The sequence below is a fragment of the Narcine bancroftii genome, chromosome 1 (genome assembly GCF_036971445.1).
Source record: "Narcine bancroftii isolate sNarBan1 chromosome 1, sNarBan1.hap1, whole genome shotgun sequence".
NCBI lineage: Eukaryota > Metazoa > Chordata > Chondrichthyes > Torpediniformes > Narcinidae > Narcine > Narcine bancroftii.
Genome location: NC_091469.1, coordinates 440,142,483 through 440,166,249, shown reverse-complemented (window position 1 = coordinate 440,166,249; position 23,767 = coordinate 440,142,483). Strand labels below are relative to the sequence as shown.

General features: G+C 39.1%; 2 protein-coding genes across 7 annotated transcripts in view; one reads left to right on the top strand and one right to left on the bottom strand.

Annotated features, from left to right (window-relative positions):
• LOC138751716 (transcription termination factor 1, mitochondrial) overlaps positions 1–23,767 on the top strand; it is a 95,452-nt gene that overhangs the window by 4,527 nt on the left and 67,158 nt on the right. The gene's annotated exons all lie outside the window — the stretch shown is intronic.
• Positions 16,920–23,767, bottom strand: part of LOC138751714 (leucine-rich repeat and death domain-containing protein 1-like) — a 29,632-nt gene continuing 22,784 nt past the window's right edge. For both annotated transcript variants that reach the window (XM_069914362.1, XM_069914363.1), the window contains exons 4-6: positions 20,405–20,566; positions 19,283–19,403; positions 16,920–17,465 (exon numbers count right to left, since the gene is read on the bottom strand). In XM_069914362.1, the coding sequence (XP_069770463.1) occupies positions 17,285–17,465; positions 19,283–19,403; positions 20,405–20,566 (464 nt within the window). In that variant the 3' untranslated portion in view covers positions 16,920–17,284. The remainder of the gene's footprint in view (positions 17,466–19,282; positions 19,404–20,404; positions 20,567–23,767) is intronic.

Here is a 23,767-nt window from a genome sequence, read left to right as displayed (position 1 = left end):
CACAATGATTAGGTAATACAGGCTGATTAAGAAACACAAGTGATCATTGTCTCCTGGTGTGTATGCAAATAAAAAAAAACCTTGATATTTTATTCCATTTTCAGATTGTTGCAGTTTAAAAGATACACCAATTTTATGTATAAAAATATTGGTCTTTGATTCTCCTGTCCAGCTGTCATATTGGGATGGCAGGACTAATATTTTTTCTTTGTTAGTTATAAACAACTGTTGGTTATATATTATTGTTAGAGATCCAAAAAGATTAAATATTGTTTCTTCGTAGGATATTTTGATGTTTAATAAGATAGAATATTATATAACAGCAACTGTTCAGCTTTTGCTCAAACTGCAAGTGTATGATTTGTGTCTCGTGACCTATATTTGTGGCCCAATTATGAAAGTTTAAGCTATTTTGTTACAGTGGAGTTCAGGTTAATTACTTATATCCAAAATGGTTAAAAAAAAATAAACACCTGTGTTTCTGATTTGAGCCTTACCTGGATTTAAGAGCTTCAGTTATGGTGAGAGCTTGGATTGGTTGTGCTTAGTGTCTCTGGAGTGACAGAGGCTGAGGAGTGACCTGATAGAGTAAAATAAATGTATAAGCAGTAGAAAGTCCTGATCTTCTTCCCATGGTAGAGATATCAAAATCAAGAGACAAGAGGAAGAAGTTTTAAGGGTGATTTGAATATATGGTGTTGCTGTATTTGGAACATGCTGCCAGATGAGGAGATGGAATCAAATCCAATACTTAAATTTAAAAGACTTTTCAATAGATGCAATCTACAAATTCACTGATGACATTACTATTGTTGGGTGAATAACTGGAAAAGATTAATCGGAATGCAGTATGGAGATCAAGGATCTAGTTGGGTGGTGCCAGAATAACAATCTTGCTCTCAAGGTGATCAAGACCAAGGAGCTTGTTGTGAAGATTAGGAAAAAGAGGCTGAGGGATCATACACCTGTCTGCATCAATGGGAAGAGGGTGGTGTGAGTCAGAACTTCCAAGTTCCTGGGTGTCCATATTTCAGAAAATCTTTCCTGAAGCCAGCACATTGAGGCAACTGTGAAGAAGATCAATGCCATACTTTCTAATGAGATTGAGGAGATATCATCAGATACTTTAATCAAATGGATACAGATGTGGAAAGTTGCACAATCTCCTGGTTTGGCAATTCAAGGGCCCAGGAACACAGAATGGTGCAGACAGTAGCAAACATAGCTAGGTACATCAAAGGTTTCAACCTCCCACCCATTACTGAGGTGCCTGAAAACTAGGACTTCTAGGTTCAAGAGCAGTTTCTTTCTAACAGCTATCAGACTCTTGAACCGCCCCTTCCCCATTGTTACACTAATCTTGGACTGCTCCAATAGAACAAAAGGATTACCTGCACTATTGCAAGTCACATTTTTGTACTGGGATTACTGTGAATATCTGTTGTCTATCTATCATGTGTCTCTTTATTGTCTCTTAATTCAATTAGTTTACTGTTGCAATTTTTCTTTGCAAGTAACTTCGGCTGCACCAAATAAGAATTTTAGTGCATATATACATTGTATACTATGTATGAAAATAAACTCATTTTCATTATCAGGTACTTGAATAGGCAAAGCATTGAAGAAAATGTATATAATGTGAGCAAATGAGATTCATGTAGATAGGCAAAAAGGTTGGCATGGCCATGGAGGGCCATATTTCTGTGCTGACTTCTTGGCTTTATAACTAATCCAAGTATGTTGGTAGTTATGCAACATCTGCAGAGAGAGGCAATACATAGTCAAAGTTGATGATCCTTCTATAGAAATGTGAAAATTTAGAGATCAGATTGGTCAAAACATGCAGTGAAGGGGTCAGGTGGAAATGAAGGGGTATCTAGGATAGGGTACTGAAGTTTTGTTATTCATCTGAAGGAGGTGTAAATAGGGAGAGGACAGAGGAAAGAAAACTCTGGGAGATAGAATACATAAGTTTCTTGACATCTTAAACAAAGGTAAATACAGGTCAGGTATTTCTGCAAAGAGAGAAATACTGAATTACATCTGAACTACCCAGTGAATGAACAGGAAAGTAGTGGCATCTTATTGATGGAAAATGATGCATTAAATCTGGTTTGGTGGAGTGGAAAGCCAAGACAAGGGCGAGAGCATAAGTTCAGGAGATGGAACAGATGTGCTTGAGAGCCTTTTCAGCTGTGATGGGATAAAGCACAGTTAAAGGAAAAAGGGATGTGCTTCTTTGTAAGGTAGGTATGTCATTCCCATTGGTGGGGAGACTAGAATTTGGGGACATAGCCTCAAGATTCAGGGTAGTAGATTCAGGATGGAGATGAGAACTGCTTTTTCCGGAGGGTGGTGAATCTTGTGGATTTGCTGCCCATTGAAGCAGTGGAGGCAATCTCAGTAAGTATATTTAAGACAAGGTTGGATAGATTTTTACAAAGTAGGGAAATTAAGGGCTATGGGGAAAAGGATCCTATTTCTTATGTTCTTATTTCAGAGTCATCTGTGTAGATAGTGTTGACATTATAACCAATGCAATGGAGCCAGCGGAATGAAGTCCTTACTTGAAGTGAAGTGGGAAGAGGTATAGTCAACTTGCATACAGATATGGAGAAATAGAAGTTAAGGAAGGAAAGAGTAAGAGATGGACCCACATGAAAGTTAGATTAGGTTGAAAACTGGAAGAAAATGTCATGAAAATTTCTGGTTTTATATGAGAGCAGGGACAACATTAAAAAAAAATGATTAATATAACTGAAAAGGAAATGAGGAATAGGACCTGATGAGGAATGAAACAAATATTGTTCCACTGTCCCCACAAAGAGACATGCATAACTTGGATCTTGTAAATCAAGCTCAAAGATTATAGCACTTTTGCTGAAAATCTCCACCCTGGTCCTCACTGCCAGAAAGTCTCTACAATGTCATGAATAATGGAGCTGTTTGGCTCTCAACTAGATTGAAAATTTGCCCAGTTGTGCAAGTTTAAAACTTGTTTTAACTATCAGTTTCCCATTTGTTCAGCATAGTATCTGTAGGCTGGTCATTTGCACTATTGGATCTACCAAGTGAACATTTAAAGTCATTAGCTCGCAACTAAAGGTCCAGTACAACAAAATGTCAAATCTTTAAGTAGAAGACACACTATTCTTGAAGGTACATTTAAATTTGTATACATAACAGTGAGCAAGCTGAAAATCTAGCTTTGTATTATTTGAGGTTGGTCAAGGCCAGAATTACCTTGTATGTAAGTAAAGATCTGGACTTTGAAATTCTCCCACAGTCACAATTGCTCCACAGCAGATGCAATATTACTGGCTCTCCACTCAGCTCTGGATCACGTAGACAACAGCCACACATACTACACCTCATGGTCATTGGCAGAATCACACAGGGCAATGAGGTAGAATACCAGAGGGAGATCCATCAGTTTGTTCAATGGTGTCACCAGAACAACCTTGTACTGAACGTTAGCAAAACCAAGGAGCTAATTGTGGACCTCAGAAAGGGGAAATCAGGAGAACATGAACCAGTTCTCTTCAAGGGGTCAGCAGTGGAAAGGGTTCAGAACTTCAAATTCCAAGGGTGTCAACATCTCTGAAGATCTGTCCTGGGCCCTCCATGTCGATGCAATCATGAAGAAGGCTTGCAAGTTGCCAATGGCTATACTTCCTGAGGAGTTTGAGGAGATTTGGTATGTCATCAAAGACTCTTGCAAATTTCTACAGGTCTGCAGCGGAGAGCAGTCTAACTGGTTGCATCACTGACAGGTATAGAGGTGCTAATGCACAGGACAAGGAAAAATGTAGAGAGTTGTGAATTCAGCTAGTGCCATCATGCGAGTCAGTCTTCACTCCATTGAGGACATCTACAAGAGGTGGTGTCTTATGAAAGTACTTTCTATCCATGGACCCTCACCACCCAGACCATGCCCTCTTCACACTCTTACCACCAGGAAGGAGGTACAGGAGGAGCCTGAAGATGAACACCCAGTGGGTCAAAAACAGATTCTTCCCCTCTATTTATTTTTAGAAGTAATTTATAGCAATATTTGTACTGTACTGTTGCTGCAAGACAGCCAATTTTGTTATGTTCATGACAATAAATTTTGATTGGTTTCCTATAAATTTTGGTTCTTCAAAATTAGTTCTTAAAATTTCAAATCAGAAGTTTTACATTACAAATTTGAGAATGCTTTCCGACGTAATTTGATACTTTGCATTTGCATTTGAAGAAGCTTCCAGATTTAAGTAACAGGGAAATATTTTTAACACAGTGAAAACATTCCTGGCTGTGGGATAGTGTGTACTCGAATTCAAGAATGAAATTCTAACAATGGTTGGAATTATTATTAAAAATATCAGAATGTATCAAAATTCATAGGATACAAGAATAAAATCAAATGATCACTAAAGTAGGTGAACAGTTAAGCATTAGTTACTCTGTGGAAATTATAAATTTGAACAAAGTGATGGTAGCAGAAATCTGACAGATAACACACCCAGTCATGGCTGAAATATGATTTTGGAAACCAACATCTAGAAAGCAAAAATATTAAGCTACAGAATTTGGCAACAGCATCACTTGTTGAGTGTCTCTGGGTGTCAAAATGTTCCTAATATGATGACATAGAAAACACATTTTGTAGCATGAGTCATGTCTTGAAAAGTATGTTGTGTATGTATATCCATTGTCTGGAATGTTTTATTCCTGAAGGAAACAAATAATTATACCTTTGGTCTCTTTCTTGTTAAAACCTAGAAGAATTCTATTTCTGATTATATGGTAAATCATTATTAAATTTGTAATCTGAAAGATCTGATTTAAAATTTAAAGTTTTAAATTTACAGCACCGAAGTATGCAGAAAATTATGGGGAATATTTTTAGCTTGTTGCCCAGGTGACAACTTGAATTGGCTCCCCACCATACAATCTGTTGGATTTTTATTGACATTGGCCATTATTTTGCAAGACTTAATTAGATCAGGAAGACACACTTTTGGCAATAATTTTGGTTCCATATGCTATTCAGTAAAATGTTAGATAGGCCACAGTACTACACACTATTCTATTGTCACACTTAGGATTGATGCGATTGTAATTGCGATTTATCTGGATGTTGCTTAGAGTGTTTTAGTTATGAGGAGAGACTGGATAGTTAAGTTTGTTTTCCTTGATACAGAGGAGAGTGTGGGGAGAAGCGTTGAAGGTATACAAAATTGAGAGGAGTAACAATGGGTTCTTGTTATCTTCTATAAGGTTAGCTTTAGCTTGGTTGATAACACTTTAGACTTAGAACCATGCAACACTACAGCACATCTACTCTGTGGTGAACTAGTATTCTGCATAGTCCCAAAGACATGCACTTGGACCATAGCCCTCCATACCTCTCCCAACGATATACCTATCCAAATGTGTCTTAAATGTCAAAATTAAGCCTGAATTCATCACTTCGGCTGGAAGCTCATTCCACAATCTCACCACTCTGTGTGAAGAAGTTCCCTAATGTTCCCTTTAAACATTTCACCTTTCACCTTTAACCCATGCCCTCCTGTTTTTGTTTCACCAACCTCAGTGGAAAAAGCTTGTTTTCATTTACTCTATCTATACCCCTAATAATTTAATACACCTCTAACAAAACTCATTCTTCCAGGGAATAAAATCCTGACCTGTTTAATTTTTTCCTGTAACTCAGTTCCTCAAGTCCCAGAAATATCCTTGTAAATCTTTTCTTCACTCTTTCAATCTTATTGATATCTTTCCTGTAGTTCGGCGACCAAAACTGCATCCTAAATTTGGCCTCACCAATGTCTTGTACAACTTTGCCATAACATCCCAACTCCTTTACTCTGATTTATGAAGGCTAATTTTAAATTTAGACATACAACATAGTAACAGGCCATTTTGACCCACGAGTCTGTGCTGCCCAATTTACACCCCATTATCCTATACCCCTGGTATGTTTTGAACAGTGGGAGGAGACCCTCACAGACAGCGTGGGATTTGAACCCTAGTCCCGATCGCTGGCACTGTAAAGGCATTGCACTAACCGCTACGCCAACCGCGCCTAAAGCTCTCTATATGACCCAATCTACTTGCAACGTCACTTTCAGGAATTGTGTATCTGTATTCCCAGATCACTCTTCTACTGTACTCCACAGTGCCCTAGCATTTACTGTGTGTGGCTACCTTGGTTTGTCCTCCAAAATGCCACACTCGCATCTGCTGTTAGGCAGCCCATTTTTTCAGCTGGTCCAGATCCGACTGCAAACTTTGAAAGTCGTTCTCGCTGTTCACTACACCTCCAATCTTCGTGTCATCTGCCAACTTGCTGATCCAATTTACCACATTATCAAGCAGATCATTGATATAGATCAGTGGTTCCCAAACTTTTCCGGGCTGCCACCCCCTTGGCTCCCAAGCCACATCCCTACCGACACCCCACCCCCACCACCACCACCACACACACAACAAACACACACTACCTTCTTGGTATAAGATCTAGCATAAATTTCAAACAACAACTAATCTAACACTATATACAAACCTATGTATTTCACAGATAAAACTTTTCATAAACCAATTTATTTAGCATTATGAAAGGGTAAATTTACATCTCAACTGTAACTGCATTGCCTTCGGGCCATTGAGAGCTCGATGGGTGGGCGGCTGGGACTAAGATCAGCCATCAGATGCTGTATAGGGGGTGGCTGAAGCGAGGATCCACGATCAGGCCATCTGGAGCTCGATGGTTGGGCGGTCGGGGCGAGGATCCGCCGTCAGGCCCACTGGCCTGTAATTTTCAGGATTATTCTTAGACTCTTTTTAAAAGAACGGAACGACATTAATTATCCTTCAATTCTCCAGCACCACACCCATGGCTAAGAATGTGTTAAATATATTTTCAGGGCCTCTGTAATTTCTAATTGAAAAAGAAAATGCAAGCTTTAAAATAGTTGTAAAGGAGCTTTTTGGATGAGATATTAAATCAAACTTGCATCTGTTCTTTCAGGACAAAATAAAAATCCATTCAATGCTTTATAAGAAGAGTTAGAGAATTATTTTGGTGTCTTGTCCAATGTTTATGGATCAATTAATGTCCTAAAACTAGACTGTCTGGTCAGTATTATGTTGCTATTTGTAGAGATCGCTGTGCATTGCATCACCTACTTATTTAGCAGTGACTGCATTTTAAAATTATTGCCACTGATTGCAAAGAATATTGGGAAGACCTGAGTCCATCCTATAGAAATTGAAGTAATTCTATCCTTACCAAGAGTTGTACCATTTAATATACTTTTTAAAAAGATGAGTACAGCAGTTTACTTTTTTTTTTGCATTGAATAGAATCTGCCAATTAAACTTTTTTACTTGTCCAGCAATCTTTTGCATTCCTTCACAATTTAGTATGGCTGCTAATTTAGAAATGGTAAAATTAGATGTAATTCCTTTGTGCCTGTTCCTAAATGACTTCTACAAATGGAAATCAAAATAGCTTCTTCATTGGTCCCTTATGAAGATCTTATGTAGATCAATCCAACTATTTCCCACATCTTAACAATCTGAAAATTTATGCCGCAAGAAAAATAAGGTGTATGCAGATACGCAGCTGTGGTTCTCTTGGACATGTCATTTTTCAAATGAGTGAGACACAACTAGTTGAGTGGAGCCACAATGACAACCTTTCATTCAAAGTTAACAAAACCGAGGAGCTGATTGTGGATTCCAAGAAGGGGAAATCAGGAGATCACAAATCAGTCCTCATCAGGGGTCAGCAGTGGAAAGGGTTAAAAGCTTCAAGTTGCATCTCGAGAATCTGTCCTGGGGCCTCCATGTCGATACAATCAAGGAGAAGGCCTGACAGCAACTATACTTCATGAGAGTTTGGGAAGATTTGGTATGTCACCAAAGACTCTTGCACATTTCTATAGGTGTACCGTGGAGAGAATTCTGACTGGTTTTACCACTCTATAGAATGCAGGTGCCAATGCACAGGACAAGAAAAAGCTATAGAGAGTTGTGAACTCAGCCAGCGCCATCAGTTCTCCACTCCTTCGAGGACATCTACAAGAGACAATGTCTTAAGAAAGCAGCCTCTACCTTCAAGGACCCTCACCGGCCAGGCCATGCCCTCTTCACTCTGGCAGTTTTACTGTGTATTAAATTTCATAATTCAGGTGCCTTACCATTTGGTGTGGTGATCATGTCTCTCCATCCATCACGATCTCTAACCTGTAATGATTATAATATTTGGGGGAATTTGGTAAGATTTAGAGTAGGTTACATACATACATACACACATTTTAAAACAGATCTTATTTGAAAGACTGATGAATTCACCTTGCAGGATCTCTGTTATTTCAGCAGTAGGTTCTAATGGCTCATAAAATGCTTGACCATTGTCTATCAGTACCCTTTCTGCAAAGTGCTTACAGAAAGGTCACACCTGGGTTTTGTTTATACTTAAGATAACAACTTGAACAGAAGGAAGAACTGCTGTTGTTTGCTGGAGAAGGTGGAGGTTTTGCAAGTCACATGAGTCACATGGGGCTTTCTGGAATCCAGTTGGAAGGAAAGGGTGGAAGAGAAGTGAAGCTCTCTCAGTCAGTGTGTGTAGGACACTGAACAGTGCAATCTAGGAAGAACTGATGAAAAGTTCCAAAAGCAGTGGATGGCTGGAAATGCTATCTGTCTGATGTTTCTCTTGGAATAAGAGGAACAGAAGGAGCTCTGTCATAACCTGAAAGAAAGAGGTTACCATCTGAAAAACCGTGATGGGGCAAGTTTCATCAGCGAGACATTGAGGTGACTAATGGCGGTACCTCAGTTGTGGAAGTCCTGGAACAACAAATCTCTCTCTGCAAGCCCGACAAGAACCTTCCTGAGCAGTAAACATTTACCTTTCAAGCACCAAAGCCTGGTGAACTTTATACATGTTAAATTCTGTGCACAGATTAAGAATTGCCTGCATCCAGAGAACTTGGAAGAAGAAGTGAGATTGAACTGTGAACCAAAGAACTTTTCTTAAATTTACACACACATTACATACACGTGCGCTTAGAATTAGAAGGGGGTTAATTTGGGTTAGCTAAGTATAGAGTTAAATTAAAGTTTGATTCTATTTTCATGTTTAAAGTTGATTAAAAATAACTTTTGTTTTAAAAACCATTCATCTTGGTGAATGACTATTGCTGCTGGGATTTGGGGTCCTTTGGGCTTGTAACAAACCCTCCGAATTGTAGTTGTTGCCTCCCCTGTTCTCCTTTGGTGAAAGCTCCATCTTTGAGCTGAGACCGTAGTCAATGCTGAATTCATGATTATACATGCGAAAAATATTTAAGTGGTTTTCCGTTGCCTTCTTCAGTTTCAGTGTCCATAATGGATGGGTAACCCTGGACTTTGATCAGCAGATTCAACTGCCCAGCATTTTTAGTTTTAAAACCATAAATTCCAATTAATATAATCTGCTTGTAAAAAAAACCATCCACCATCTGCAAATCCTTGGTTTCACATGACCCTGATTGGGAGGCTAAACAGGTACTACACCTTGCCCAAAGGTGCCCTGTAGGCTATCGGACTGAAAGAGTGCCTTCACCTCCTTTTGCTGAGCAATTGCACAGCAAGTGGTCTAGGGCTCACCAATAATAATGCTGGCTCACTTTATTCGAGGACATTTGATGCACTAATGTTATTTGCTGTTTATCAGCCTATATTTAAAGGTGTTGCTGCAGGTACATTTTCACAACTTCATTTTCTGAGAAGTTGTGAATGGTAGTCAACTTTACACAATCATAACCAAAGACCTCCATTTCTAGTCTAATGATGAAAGGAAAGGCATTGCTGAAGCACTTGAAGTGGGTTGGGATGAGGACACCACTCTGAACAACAACCATGTAAATCCGAGTGATGCAAAAAGGAAACTGTTGGATGAATTCAGTAAGTCGAACAGCATTTGTGGAAGGGAGGGATGGTGGAGAAAATGTTAATGTTTTGGATTGAGACCTGGAATATCGACTGAGAGAGGGAAGAATGCTCGTATAAAGAGGAGAGGGAGAGGGGTCTTTATACATCTCCATATCTCTATCCCCCATCAGGAATGTCTTAAAGCCCTTTGCATCGAGCTTCATTAAAGATCCAACAATTTTCCCTTCACCAACATTTTCATCTTCTTGGCAGAACTTGTTCTTACTCTGAATGACTTCACTTCTGATGCCTCTCACTTCCTATAAATCAAAGGTATAGCTGTGAGTGCATTTATGGGACCAAGTAAAGCTTGTCTTTTCTGTAGCTACTTGGAGGCCTTTGTCCAAACGTTCGCTGGGCCTGACAAGGCTCCACCAGTTACTCTCTTGGTCTGACCATAATCCTTCACCCCTCCTTTCAACCTATCATCTACCAGACCCTGTCTCAGCCTTCCCCCTCTCTCTATCAGCAAACTCCACTCTCAGTCCTGATGCAGAATTTCAACCCAAAACAATCCCCTCAGATCCCACTGAATTTTTATTTGCTTCTGTATTTACTGCATCTGCAGGTTCTAATATTTTCTCTGTTTGACGTATGATTAATACTCATTCATTTTCACTGGGGCCTCAAGATTTCATGTCTTCTTAAGTGCTACTATGATGACAAGGAAAATCACTCTGAACTACTGTATTGTGTTCAATGGGTCCAAGAAGCAACTAGTCTAGACACATATTGGTTGTAATAAAAGTCTATTTGCTAGCAAGGGAAATTCACCACAGGGAATCAAACTCAATCACTTGCACAAGGTACATAGCACAATCGTATTGGATATAACTAAACAAGCAATAACTATAAACCGCACTAGATATAATATAGAGGAATACACAACAACCGTACCCATCACCCCTCAACCTGGTTGCAGGCACATTGAGATTAGTTAAGAAGAAGCATGGTACAATGATGGCTCACTAGTGTGCATCAAAAAACCCCTGGACCCATTACTGGCACACAACTTGATATCGATTCTTCAGCGTCGGCTCTGCCTCATGACCTGAAGTGGAGCTTGGGTTTGTTCCTCAGGGAAGAGTGACCCAGCTGCTCTGTGTTGGGCTTTATCATCTCCCTGCTGATCAGTGGGGCCGGCCGAGGTATGCCCAGATGTGTGTGTGTTTTTAAAAGACCAATTACAAAGTAAGTGCTCAGCCTGGATGGTCTTGACTTTTATGTTTTTTACAGGAAATTATTCCCAATTTCCCAGAATGCAGTCTGTGCAAAACCATCGGAATGGGAATAAGTACATTCACATTCTGATATTTTACCTCCTCGACCCCTCGTAAATTTTCTGGAGCGCCTGCAGTCTAAAGTTAACTGCAAGCATTCCGTGAATGACGGGCTGATGAATAGCAAGACCCACCTCTTTAATTACCGCACTTCCAGTATCTTGTCTAAACTCAGGCAAGGAAATGGAAATTTCGAATTTTGTTCATTCATATGTGGGGGTAAAAAAACAATGCCGAGACCGCCAACATTCTTCAGACTGGTAAAATCTCACAAATTCTATCTAAAACACATACTTGATTAACAGATGTGGTGGCTTCTGATCAGAGAGGTCATATGCCTTCTGGAATCCAGCTCTTTGGTCCATGTTTTGAAATATCACTGGAGATTATGTGCTGATTAATCATTTTCAAAAGCAACACCATTATTATTAAAGTGAATGATAAATGGTCAAGGTGCAAAACAAGCAGATATTTTGTGTGCAATTGCATGGTAATCATAGAGATACAGCATAGAATCAAGCCCTTGGCCCACCAACTCTATGCTGGCCATTAAATACTCTAACATTCTTCTCCTCACATTCTTCCCAAACACAGGATAAAAGATTCATGTCTTTGTAAAATGGCTCATCTAAGAGAAAATTGTTATTGGACCAAGGCTTTGATAAGATTTGGGGCCACTTGGCTGCGGAAAAACGCAAACTCAAATTGATAAGCATATAAATGATCAGTTGGAAGCATTTGATAAAACAGTCAACTTCCATCAATTTGTCTATGACAGAATAGTCTGATGGGGTAGTAGTTAGACATTTGGTTTTAATTGTTAAAATTTAGACATACATCATGATAACAGGCCATTTTGGCCCAGGAGTCCATGCCATCCAATTTAGATCCCATTAACCTACACCCCCGATATGTTTTTGAACATTTTATAGTGATATTTTTGAACAGAATGTATCTGAGCAATTAACCACATTTTCAGATTGGTTCCTGTGGTGTAATTATATTTGAACAGCTTTGGTAGAGTCATGGTTAGTTCTGGACTGAAAGTCTCCAGTACACCATCATCAGTTACTATTGTCTGAACTTTGATTTCTTATTCCAGCATTAAATTCTTTCCTCTAGCATGCATTCTGTGAATTTGGTGACATGAGTTATTTATGTATGAGTTATTTTTAATTGAAGACAACTCTCTGTCCAAGATCAAGATTCCATTTATTGGGAGTTACGTGAATGCAGAGAAGGGGGTAGATGTGAACCTCAGGGCTCCAGAGAGAATGAGGTGAAATAAGTAAAATAATAGTGAGAAAAAGTAGAAGAAAAAGCAGCTGAAGAATGAAGAAACAGGGAAGAAAGACAAGAAACTTATTCAAAAAGAATTGTCGACCCCAGGGCCATGAGAAAACCAGGAACAGCGGCATCATGGAAAAGAAAATGGCAAAGCCTGCTCGAGGCATCTTTGGGTAGAAAAGATGGACAGCTTACCTGGAGAGTTGAAAGACGCCGTGCACTCATTTACAGGCCCAGGAAAGAGTGCAGGCAGCGCTATTGGAGAGGCAATGCCTGTACTCCAAGATGAGCCCCACAAGCAATGGCAGAAGAGGGCTGGAGGCGGCAGTGGTGCGGCAAGTGGAGGAGGATGCGGGCAGACTCTCCGGTCAGAGAGAGAACACAGGCAGCATCAAAGAAACAACCCTGTCTGAAACCCAGGGAAACTCCCAAGAGCAGCAGGCTAACGGCAGGAGAGGGCTGGAACCAGTAGCAGAACAGGAAGTGTCAGAGAGGTGGAGGAGGACGTGGGCGGCCTCTGACCCACATCGACAAGTTGGAGATGGAACACAGGCAGCGCCATCAAAATGGCCCTGCCTGCAACCCAGGGAATCCCCACCATGTGCAGCAGGGTAATGGCAGGAGAGGGCTGGAATTGGCGGCAGCGCGGGAAGAGTTTGAGAGGTGGAGGCGGACGTGAACAGCCTCTGCCCAACATCAACAAGTCAGAGAAGGAACACAGGCAGTGCCATGGAAATAGCCCTGCCTACAACCCAGGGAAACCCCTGTGAGCAGTGGGGGAGAGGGCTGGAAGCTCTAGTGGTGCAGGAAGCATCAGAGAGGTGAAGGAAGATGTGGGCAGCCTTGGCCCCGCAGTAAAAGGCCATGGAAGCAACCCTGCCTGCAAACCAGAGGGTGGTGGGGGTGACACGATGACAACAGGAGTGAGCTGGCTTCGTAAGAGAGACGTTAGACAATGATACAGAGAGCGGCTTGCATGGGGATGAAGAGACTGGCTAACAAGGAGGCCCAGTGCCAATGGTAGAGCTGAGGAGGAGGGTGGAGAGGAGAGGGGGGCGGCTTTAGAGAGGGGATGGAGGCAGTGGTGAAGGCCTCAAAAAATAGATTAAAGAAAGTATTAAAAGATTTGGCAGCAGAAATGGGAGAAATTAGGAGTGCCAAAGAGCAGTAGATGGAAAGGGTGGATCACTGTATAGAAAGGTTAGAAAATGACAGCGATGTCTGGGCAAAGGGCAGCGAAAAATATAGGATAAATTAGATATATTAGAAAATATTATCAGAAGAAACAATATAAAAATTGTAAGGATGAAAGAAGGGATTGAAGGGAAAACTACATTTTTCAGGGAGTGGATTCCTCAGATATTGAGAAAGAATAGGGAGGAGGAGGGTCTCCAGATAGAAAGAGCAAACGGTCTTTCTTCCCCAAGCTAGGTCCAGGTAAAAATTCAGAAATATCAAGAAAGGGAAAGGGAACAGATTCTGCAAGCTGCGGCTGGAGGTGCCAGGGAAAGAGGTGGCCCGGTAGAATTCGAAGGGTGGAAAGACCTCTTTTATCCTGATATAAGAGCAACATTTATAAAGAGGAACAAATAGTTTGATTCAGTTAAAAAAAAAATGAATTGGCTTCATTCTGCTACATTCAGCGACCCTGAAGGTGTTCTTTGTAGATGCCAAAGAGGCGATGCAATTTACAAACACCCTGACCGCTGCCCAGAAAAGTCCCCAAGGGAGATAATAGGATGGAGGGTCAAGATTAGGTGATCTTGCTGTAAATAATATAAATAAAATAAAAACAGTGGTTGCACTTTGTTTATCATGAGGATTAAAGTTTTAAAGAAGAAAGATATTGAGGATTGGGGTAGTGGAAGAGGAGGCAAGTGTTAGATGGATGCTATATGCATGTTTCAAAATGGGGGGGTGAGTTTGTGCCTATGTTTTGGACAGGGGCACCAGAAAGGGCAGGGGTAGATTGGCGGTGGGGGGGGGGGGGAAAGAGAGGATTATTTGGGAATATTGTACATATTTTCTTGAATTGTTGGTTTTAGTCTTTTTAATTTGCTTAGGTTTGTCTAAAGCACAGACAGCAGTGGAAGATAAATGAGATGGAAGATAAGTATCAGAAGACAGGGAGGAAGGATAATAGAAGAGCTCTGGGGTAATGGATAAGACAATTAAATTTGTAAATTTTAATGTAAATGAGATCAACAGGTCGATAAAGAGAAAATGAGTCTAGGCACACCTTAAAAAAAATACAGGCAGACATAGTGTTTTTGCAGGAGACCCACCTTACAAAGCAAGAGCATATGAAGCTGGGTGGGTGGGCCAGGTGGTGATGTTCTCTTTCAATTCCATAGCCAGGAGAATGGTTATCCTGATATGGAAGAATGTTCTAGTGATGGTCCAAGATGTGGTCATGGACCCGGTGGGGAGATTCGTGATGATGCATTGTCAAATATATTCGGAATCCTACACATTTATGAATATATCTGCCCCAAATTTCGATGACAAAAATGTATATGAGATATATTCTTGAAAGTAACTGAAGGGTGTGAAAATGTCTTGATTGGAGGATAATTCAATTTTTGTCGACCCAGTCATGGACAATTCAGCAAAGAAACTAACAAGGGCCAGGGTGGCTAAGTCTACCCTGATCTTTATGAAAGAGTTGAATCTCATAGATGTCTGGAGAAGGCTGAATCTGAGAAAAAGGGATTACTCCTTTTACTCAAGACAACAAGATTCTTACACTAGAATTTATTTATTTTTGATGTCAGCCCAATTGGAGGGTAGGACAGTGGAAACCAAGTACATGGCTCAGCTACTGTTGGACCACTCACCCTTGACTTTATTCATCATAATGCCAGATAAGCAGGTCTCAGTGTATATATGGTGCCTAAATACATTGGTGTCGGGAAAAGCGGAATTCTGTAGCTTTGTTGGAGCTCAGATAGAATTGTTCTGTGAGAAAAATTTCCCCTCTACTGAGGATAACTTCCTAATATGTCCCATATGTCTCACTCTTTGAGGGAGGACCCCCACCCCAACCCCTCCTAGGCACAAATTGGACTATATGTGGTAGGTGAAAAGATAGCAGGAGATTTTATATAGATATATATATGGGACATTAAATTAACCTTGTACTAAAGCATGAAAGTTACGTCTCTGTACTTCTACGGTTCACACTAATGGCAGCACTGCCATTATAGTAGTTGCACCACTGCCACCATCATGCATGACTTTAGTTCATTTATTATCACCTGACTGTATTGTGCAACCAGATGAAACAGCATTTCTCCAGACCATGATGCTCACACATAATAGACAGCACATAATAATCACATATATAAATAAATATTTTGGGATGATTTACTTAATGACAGGATACTGTTCATTAATCTCAAAGCCTATGGGAAGAAGAACCTGGCAGTCCAGATTTTGATGCTCCTATGCCTCCTTCCTGATGGTAGTGGGTCAAAGATGCTGTGTGCTGGATGGAAAGGATCCATTAATAACCTAATATTGATAATATTCAAAACAAGATCTTTGTAAATTTGTGAAAAAATTGTTATTCACTATAGTATATAACATACAATACACCAATACATATTTGCAATCAATACATGATAAATGAATCACTTCAATAAAATGATGTGAATGTTATTTTAGGTTATGTGTGGATCTGTCAATCCATGTGTTGCTCTGTGCCTCCCCCAGGTCTTATGACTTAATCTAATCAAAATAGTAAAAATCATTGACTTTACTCATGTAGTTTTATCACGTGGCATCAGCAGCAAACAAAAGACTTTGCTCTTGGTAAATATTGTATTAATATCAGCCCAACCATTTGAAATCTCTGCTGGTATCTAATTGTTTATCAGCTAATACTGAAGATTTGAATACTTAATAACTTTTTTTGCACTACCGGCCATCTGTGATTATTCATGGTTATTTATTATTACAAAATTATGAGAGGCATAATTCCTCATAATAAGAAATATGTAGCATTTAGACTATGCACAAACATGCAGGGAATGGAGGGGTATGGATCACATATAGGCGAATGTACAGTTTAAATTGGCATCATGGTCAATAGACAATAGGAGCTGGAGTAGGCCCGTCGAGCCAGCACCGCCATTTTACAGATCATGGCTGATCACTACCATCAGTACCTCTTTCCAGCCTTATCCCCATAACCCTTAACATACAATATAGGCTGAAGGCTTGTTCTTGTGTGGTGCTGTTCGATGTTCTATCCTGGCATCTTTCTTTAGCTTAGTGTTGGTTTTTATCTGCTGATGCTACTGTGAAAAATCATGCAACATTATAAAATTCCAACTTGATGTTAATGAAAAGCTAAAATTAGGAAAATAAATTACAGCAACATAATTAATATAATAGCTATTTTATTTAACACAATACTGGGGATTATTTTTTTTTTAACAGGAATGAACAATTTTATTTTTTAAGAATGGGTTAAACTCTGGATCTATACATTTTGCAATCTGTTGTTCATGTTTCATGGATTTACCAAAATGCATGGAAACTTCAGATTCAAATTTTCAAATTTTTGGGTTCAAATTATATATGCAGTATTGTGAAGGCAAAACCATATTAACCAAGAAATGCAAGTCATAACATTTAATAATCTGCCAGATAAAATGTCTTAATTTTTACTAACATTATGCAGAAATCTCTTACAAGTAGGGTAAAAATATTCTTTCTTATACAATAATAAAATCATCAAATAAGTTTTATAATTTTATAGCTTGTGTACAAGTTCTTAAGGACCTAATTTTAGAAGCTAGACCATACAAGTCTGCTCTCTCAAGTGTTCGAATTAACTCTTCTGTTGCCTCCGCAGGTTCTCTTGTCATTACATGATGATTTTGCCACCATATTAGAGCTGATTTTACCTTCTCTTCCAATGGTACCCTAAACAAAGAAAACAACTTCTAAGCAATATTTTTAAACAGCAAAGGTAGCTTTTCTTGTATCTTCCACAAATCAGTCAACATTACTTCCCCTGACCCACCCACCTATGTCAGGCAATACTGTTTACCAGGTGAGAGATTATAAAGATGATTTATTCCCAGGTCCAAGGTTTTTTCATTGTACTTTTAAAAGAGCTGCTGGGATATGGTTAATGGCTATAGATGAACAGGCCTTTAAGCTCCTTATTTGAGTCATCCAATGAAAACTTAGTATCTTCCCATTCAACATCAGATAGATATTTAAAATATTTTGTGATCTTTGTTTCAACAAAACTTCCAGAAAATCTATTTCATACATTCATCATATTTTGCATAAAGTAAGACATTCAAACTTCAGTCCTAAATTTATCTTTAAACTGTGATCCTTTTTATATTAGCACAATTTAACTTGAAATAATGGAAATACAAGAAATGCAAATGCTAAGTGAACAAAATGCTGAAGACAGTGGGTCAGGTGACAGGATACTGGACAAATTAAGGGAAAGGGATGGAGGGACAGAGAAAGGATATTAAGATAACTAGTACAGGAAAACATAAAAGACAAATTAAAATAGTTGAACTAATTGGGTTAAATGGAAACTTGAGGAACAATATATTATGTTCTCTTGGATAGCCTGGAATCCAACAACATGAAGGTTGGGTTTCCAAGTTTAGATAACCCCCATCCTGATCTAGTTCCACTCTTTCTCTCAGGTATTTGTAACACTACATTGAAATAAGAAAACTGGCATTTTTAGATCCATTATGTTTAATTCCTGATGGTTGTCTCTATTGCCTGTCCTGTTTGATGTGACTCAATTCCTTTACTATTTTCCTTGTGTACTTATCTGCGTCTGTCAAGATACTTGTAACATTCTATCATACATATTACCTATATTTAAATTATTCTACAATGCATTAATTAATATTACAAATAAAACTTTATACCTAGTATATTTCCACAATATGTTAAACAGAATGCCCATCTTAAAAAAAAATGTAATTTATAAATACTTGGTTGTAGACAAAAACTCTATTTGTGGAGGAGCTGTGGTCAGGAATCTGAAAGTCTATGCATTCCCCCACCCCCATAAATTAAATAATAAATTAAATTGAAAATTTTACATTAAATTAGACATACAGCACTGTAACAGTCCAATTCAGCCCAATGAGTCAGTGCTGCCCATTTTACACCCCATTAACCTACAGCTCAGTATGTTTTTGAAGGGTGGGAGGAAATCAAAGCCCCCGGAGAAAACCCACGCAGATATGGGGAGAAAGTACAAACTCCTTACAGTGTGGAATTTTAACCCAGATCTGGTCCCGATTGCTGGCGCTGTAAAGGCGTTGCGCTAACCACTACGCCAACCTTGCCTCTCTGGAAATTTAATTTCAAAAAGGCCTTCCTAGCAGATTCTTTTCCTGAAAGGCAAATCTGATTGACATTGGTAGCATGGGTAGGAGAGGAGCATTGCTAGCTGATACTGAGTCAGTGGAATAGGGATGGGTATTGTGTTTGGTTCCAATCAAAGAGAGGTAATTAGGTTACTTTAGTCAGTAGGAAGGAACTACTCAAGCAATCACAGAAAAGGGACGATTCTCCCATATCTTTGCCTATTCACTTAAACTTAGGCCATATATAACATTGAAGATATATGTATTATAATATTTCCTTATAAATCTAATGCTCAAAATATGGGTCCCAATTCTTATCTGAATTTTATCATGCAGATGGGAACAATGCTAAATTGTTTAAAAAAAAAAGTCAAAAAGACAAACCTTAATTTTCGAAGTGAAGTAAACTCACTAAAAGGTAGATGAAGCTTTTTACAGAAATGTTCAAATTCTTCAGCATCAATATTTTTGGGTATTAATTGTAAAATTTGGTCTAGAAAGTTTCCTAAAATAAAGGAGAAAATTAATTTTATAACAGAATAAAATGAAATAAAAACAGAAAATATTGCAAAAGGCTCAGCAGGTCAGACAGTATCTGTAGACCAGTGGTTTTCAAACTGCCCGACCAAACTCATATTCCACCTTAAGCAATCCCTATGCCATAAGTGCTCTGTGATTAGTAAGGGATTGCTTAAGGTGGTATGTGAGAGGAAAGAAAAAAAGTTTGAAAACCACTGTTTTAATCATACCTATGACTCGTTTTGTGCATGGTTTCATAACTCCAAAGGAAATGGGCCAATGACAATTTTTCTCAAGGAAAATATTTCAGTAACAATTGGGTCTAGAGCAGTGGTTCTCAACTTTCCCTTCCCACTCATATACTACCTTAAGCAATCCCTTTCCAACTGCAGAGCACTTGAGGCATAGGGATTGCATAAAGTGGAATGTGAATTTAGGGGGGCAGTTGGAAAACCATTACAAGAAACAGGTAAACATTTCAGATTGGATATCCTTTGTAAGAACGGAGGAAGAGATTTTTAAAAAGTGGTTTAATTTGCAGAGAAGGTGGTGGGAAGGATAAAAATGGCAAAAATATCTGTGATAGGGTGTGGCCAGAGAAAATAGATGTGTGTGGTCAGTTTGAGGGTGATTAGGCATGTTGTCTGTTATGATTTGCAAACAGGAGAGCTGTGGGAAATTCCCAGCATATCAACCTATTCTAATAAGAGAGAAAATTTGAGACCATGAGTTCTGATTTACCTAAAGTTGAATTCAGAGGATTGCAAGGTGCCTGGAAAGATGATGATATGGTGGTGCTTTTTAAACTTGCATTGGGCCTCACACAAGAGGTCTTAGAGAGATGAGTCAGATTTAAAATTAAAATAACTGATTGGATTTAATTTAAAAAAACCATAAGTCATAGTAACAGAATTATATTTTGCACTATTAACAATCACCAGATAATGACTTTTTTGCTTGATATAACATTTAACATAATATACTTACTGTCCCTGGCATATGCATATTGCAAATATTGCTCTATTTCATTGTGTTTTCCCCCCTCACAAATTAGCTTAGGAGGTCTTATTAGTGGATTTTCCTTCAGATCTATCTCTTGCAGAGACTTTAATTGTCCAAAATTACTTGGCAATGAAGTTAATTTATTTCCTACAGTAAAATAAAAGAATTAAGTTTCATGTGTAGAATTTGTGTCTGTACACAAATCAATTGCAGAAAAAGCATTACAGATTATGAGACAATTATGCAAAATCATGAGAAAGTTTTCATAGAAACAGTAAATGAGTAAAAAGGAACAAGGATTTCAGTAAGTATATTTTTATTTTGGAATTCCAGATAAATTTTTAACCAGGAACAAAAAGATTTTGCCTGAAAAATGTACAGAGAAGCAGGTTAAATTTAAAGGGTTGGATGTCAACATTATGTGATTGATGAGGCCACTTTGCAATAATCTGGTCATATTTCTGGTACAAGGTCATGTTTAGAATTAGCAGATATTTAAAATGTTTTATCTTGGAAAGCTTACATTAACCGTATTAATTCATTAGTTTTTTTGTAACAAATAAGATTTCACTGTGCACAGCTTATAAAGTTGCTTGCAGTGTCTCCATAATGTTTGGGACACAGACATTTTTTCCTTTATTTGCCCACGTGCTCCGCAGTTTTAAATTTGTAATTAAACAATTCTCAATTGAATAAAGTGCATATACCAGATTTTATTCCAGGTAATTTGAATACATTTTGGTTTGACCATGTAGAAATTACAGCACTTTTTAAATCATAGTCCCCCCATTTCAGGGCACCATAATATTTGGACATTGCAATGCTACATATATTAGTCATGTTTGGTACTTTGTTTCATCCCTTGCATCCAATGACTCCTTGAAGTCTATCATCCATAGATATCACCAGATGCTGAGTATCTTCTCTGCTGATGCACTGCAAGGCTTCTACTGCAGCCATCTACAGCTCCTGCTTGTGTCGGTGGCTTGTCCCCTTAAGTTTTCTCTTCAGCATAATGGAAGGCACACTCAATTGGATTTAGATTAGGTGACTGACTTGGTCATTCAAGAATGTTTCAGTTTTTCACTTTGAAAAACTCCTTTATGTTTTACCAGTATGTTTGGGACTTACTGTAGGATGAAGCACTGTCCAATTAGTTTGGAGGCATTTGCTCAAACTTGAGCAGGTAGGATGTTTCTTTCTCTACACCTCAGAATTCATTTTGCTAAGGCCATAAGCAGTTAAATCATCAATGAAGATAAGTGTGCCTTATCTGTGGCAGCTGTATGTGGCCAGGCCATAACACCCCCATCACGACATTTCACAGATGAGGTGGTATGCTTTGGACCTTGGGAAGTTCCTATGCTTTGCTCTTGATATCACTCTGATATAGGTTCATCTTGGTCTCGTATGTCCAAAAGACTTTTTTCCAGAATTCTGCAGGCTCTTTTAAAAATTTCTTGGCAAATTGTAAATAGCCATCCTGTTTCTATGGCTAACTAGTGGTTTGCATCTTTCAGTGTGGGACTGTAGTCAGATTTAGATTTCAAACTTATTGTCAAAATACATGCAACCCAGATATTTTTTTTACTGCAGGTGAGGCAGAATTACAATTTAGTGGTAGTGCTTTAAAAAAAACTACAGTGTGCACATGTAAATAAATAAAGAACTATACACATAAACAGATAATGAATATAAACAATGTGCAATACTGAAAGAATAAAACAAATCAATAAAGTGCACAAGTAAGAGTCCTTAAATGAACCCCTGATTCAGTTTGTTGTTGAGGAGAATGATGGTGGAGGGATAGCAGCTGTTCTTGAACATTGTGGTGTGAGTCTTGTGGCAGCTCTACCTCTTTCCTGATGGTCGCACAAAGTAAGTGCTGGGTGGTGCGGATCCTTGATGATTGCTGCTGCCCTCTGACAGCAGCATTCCCTGTAGATGTTCTCAATAGGGGGAGGGTATTGCCTGTGATACCCTGGGCTGTGTCCACTGCCTTTTGGAGGGCTTTATGCTCAGGGGTATTGGTGTCCCCCATACCAGTCCGCGTTGCAGCTACTCAGAACACTTTCTCCCACACATCTGTAGCAATTTTCCAAGATTTTTGGTGTCATATTAAACCTCTGCAAACTCCTGATGAAATAGAGGCTCTGACGTGCTTTATTCATAATGCCATGTGTGTTGGGTCCAGGAAAGATTCTTGGAGACAGTAACTCCCAAGAACTTAAAATTTGCTCACCCTCTCCACCTCTGATCCCCCAATGATTACTGGATCATGTACCTCTGGTTTTCCCTTCCTGAAGTTGACAATCAGCTCCTTAGTTTTCGTGACAATGAGTGCAAGGTTGTTGTTGGTGCACCATTCAGCTATGTTTTCAATCTCCTCCTGTATGTTGACTCATCAACTTTCTTTATACAACCCACAACCATGGTATTGTCAGCAAATTTGTAGATGGTGTTATTGTTGTACCGAGCCACACAGTCAGAAGTGTAATGTGAGTAAAAAGGCTCTAAGAATGCAGCCCTGTGGTGCTCCGGAACTGATGGAGATTGTGGAGGAGATGTTCTCATCAATCTGACTGATTGCGGTCTGAAGGTGAGGAAAACCATGATCCAATTACACAGTGGGATGTTGAGTTCCAGTTCTCGGGGTTTGCATCCTGATGAATGCATCTTTACTCTTCAGGTATTCCAGGGCTTTGTGTAGAGCCAGTGAGATGGCATCCACCATAAATCTGTTGCTACAATAGGTGAACTGGAGTGTATCCCCGTTGTTGCTGTTGTTGCTGTTCACACAGGAGCTGATATTGCTTCAACACCAACCTTTCAAAATACTTCATCACTGTTGTTGTAAGTGCTACTGTTCAATAGTCATTAAGGCAGATTGTCACTGACATATCCACACCTGCCTTGTGGACTTTTCTTCATTATGATGAGAATTCTGGCATCTACAGTGGAGTTCTATCTTGGCCTCCCAGACTCTGTGATTATTGAACTCACCAGTCTGCTCTATCTTCTTAATGATGCTCCAAACAGTTGATTTTGAAAAACCTAAGGTTTGGGCGATGTCTCTTACTGTTTTATTGTTTTTCAGCCTCTTTTACTGGCACATCTCTGGTCCTCATGTTTAAAAATGGCAACTACAGACTCCAAAGGCAATCAAAAGCTGAGAAGCAAGCTCAACTCTCTTATACCTGCACCAATGAAGCAATTAAGCACACCTGAGTAATCACAAACACCTGTGAAGCCAAATATCCCAAACATTATGGCACCCCAAAATGGGGCAACTATGTACATAAAGTACTGTTATTTCCACATGGTCAAACCAAAATGCATACAAATAAT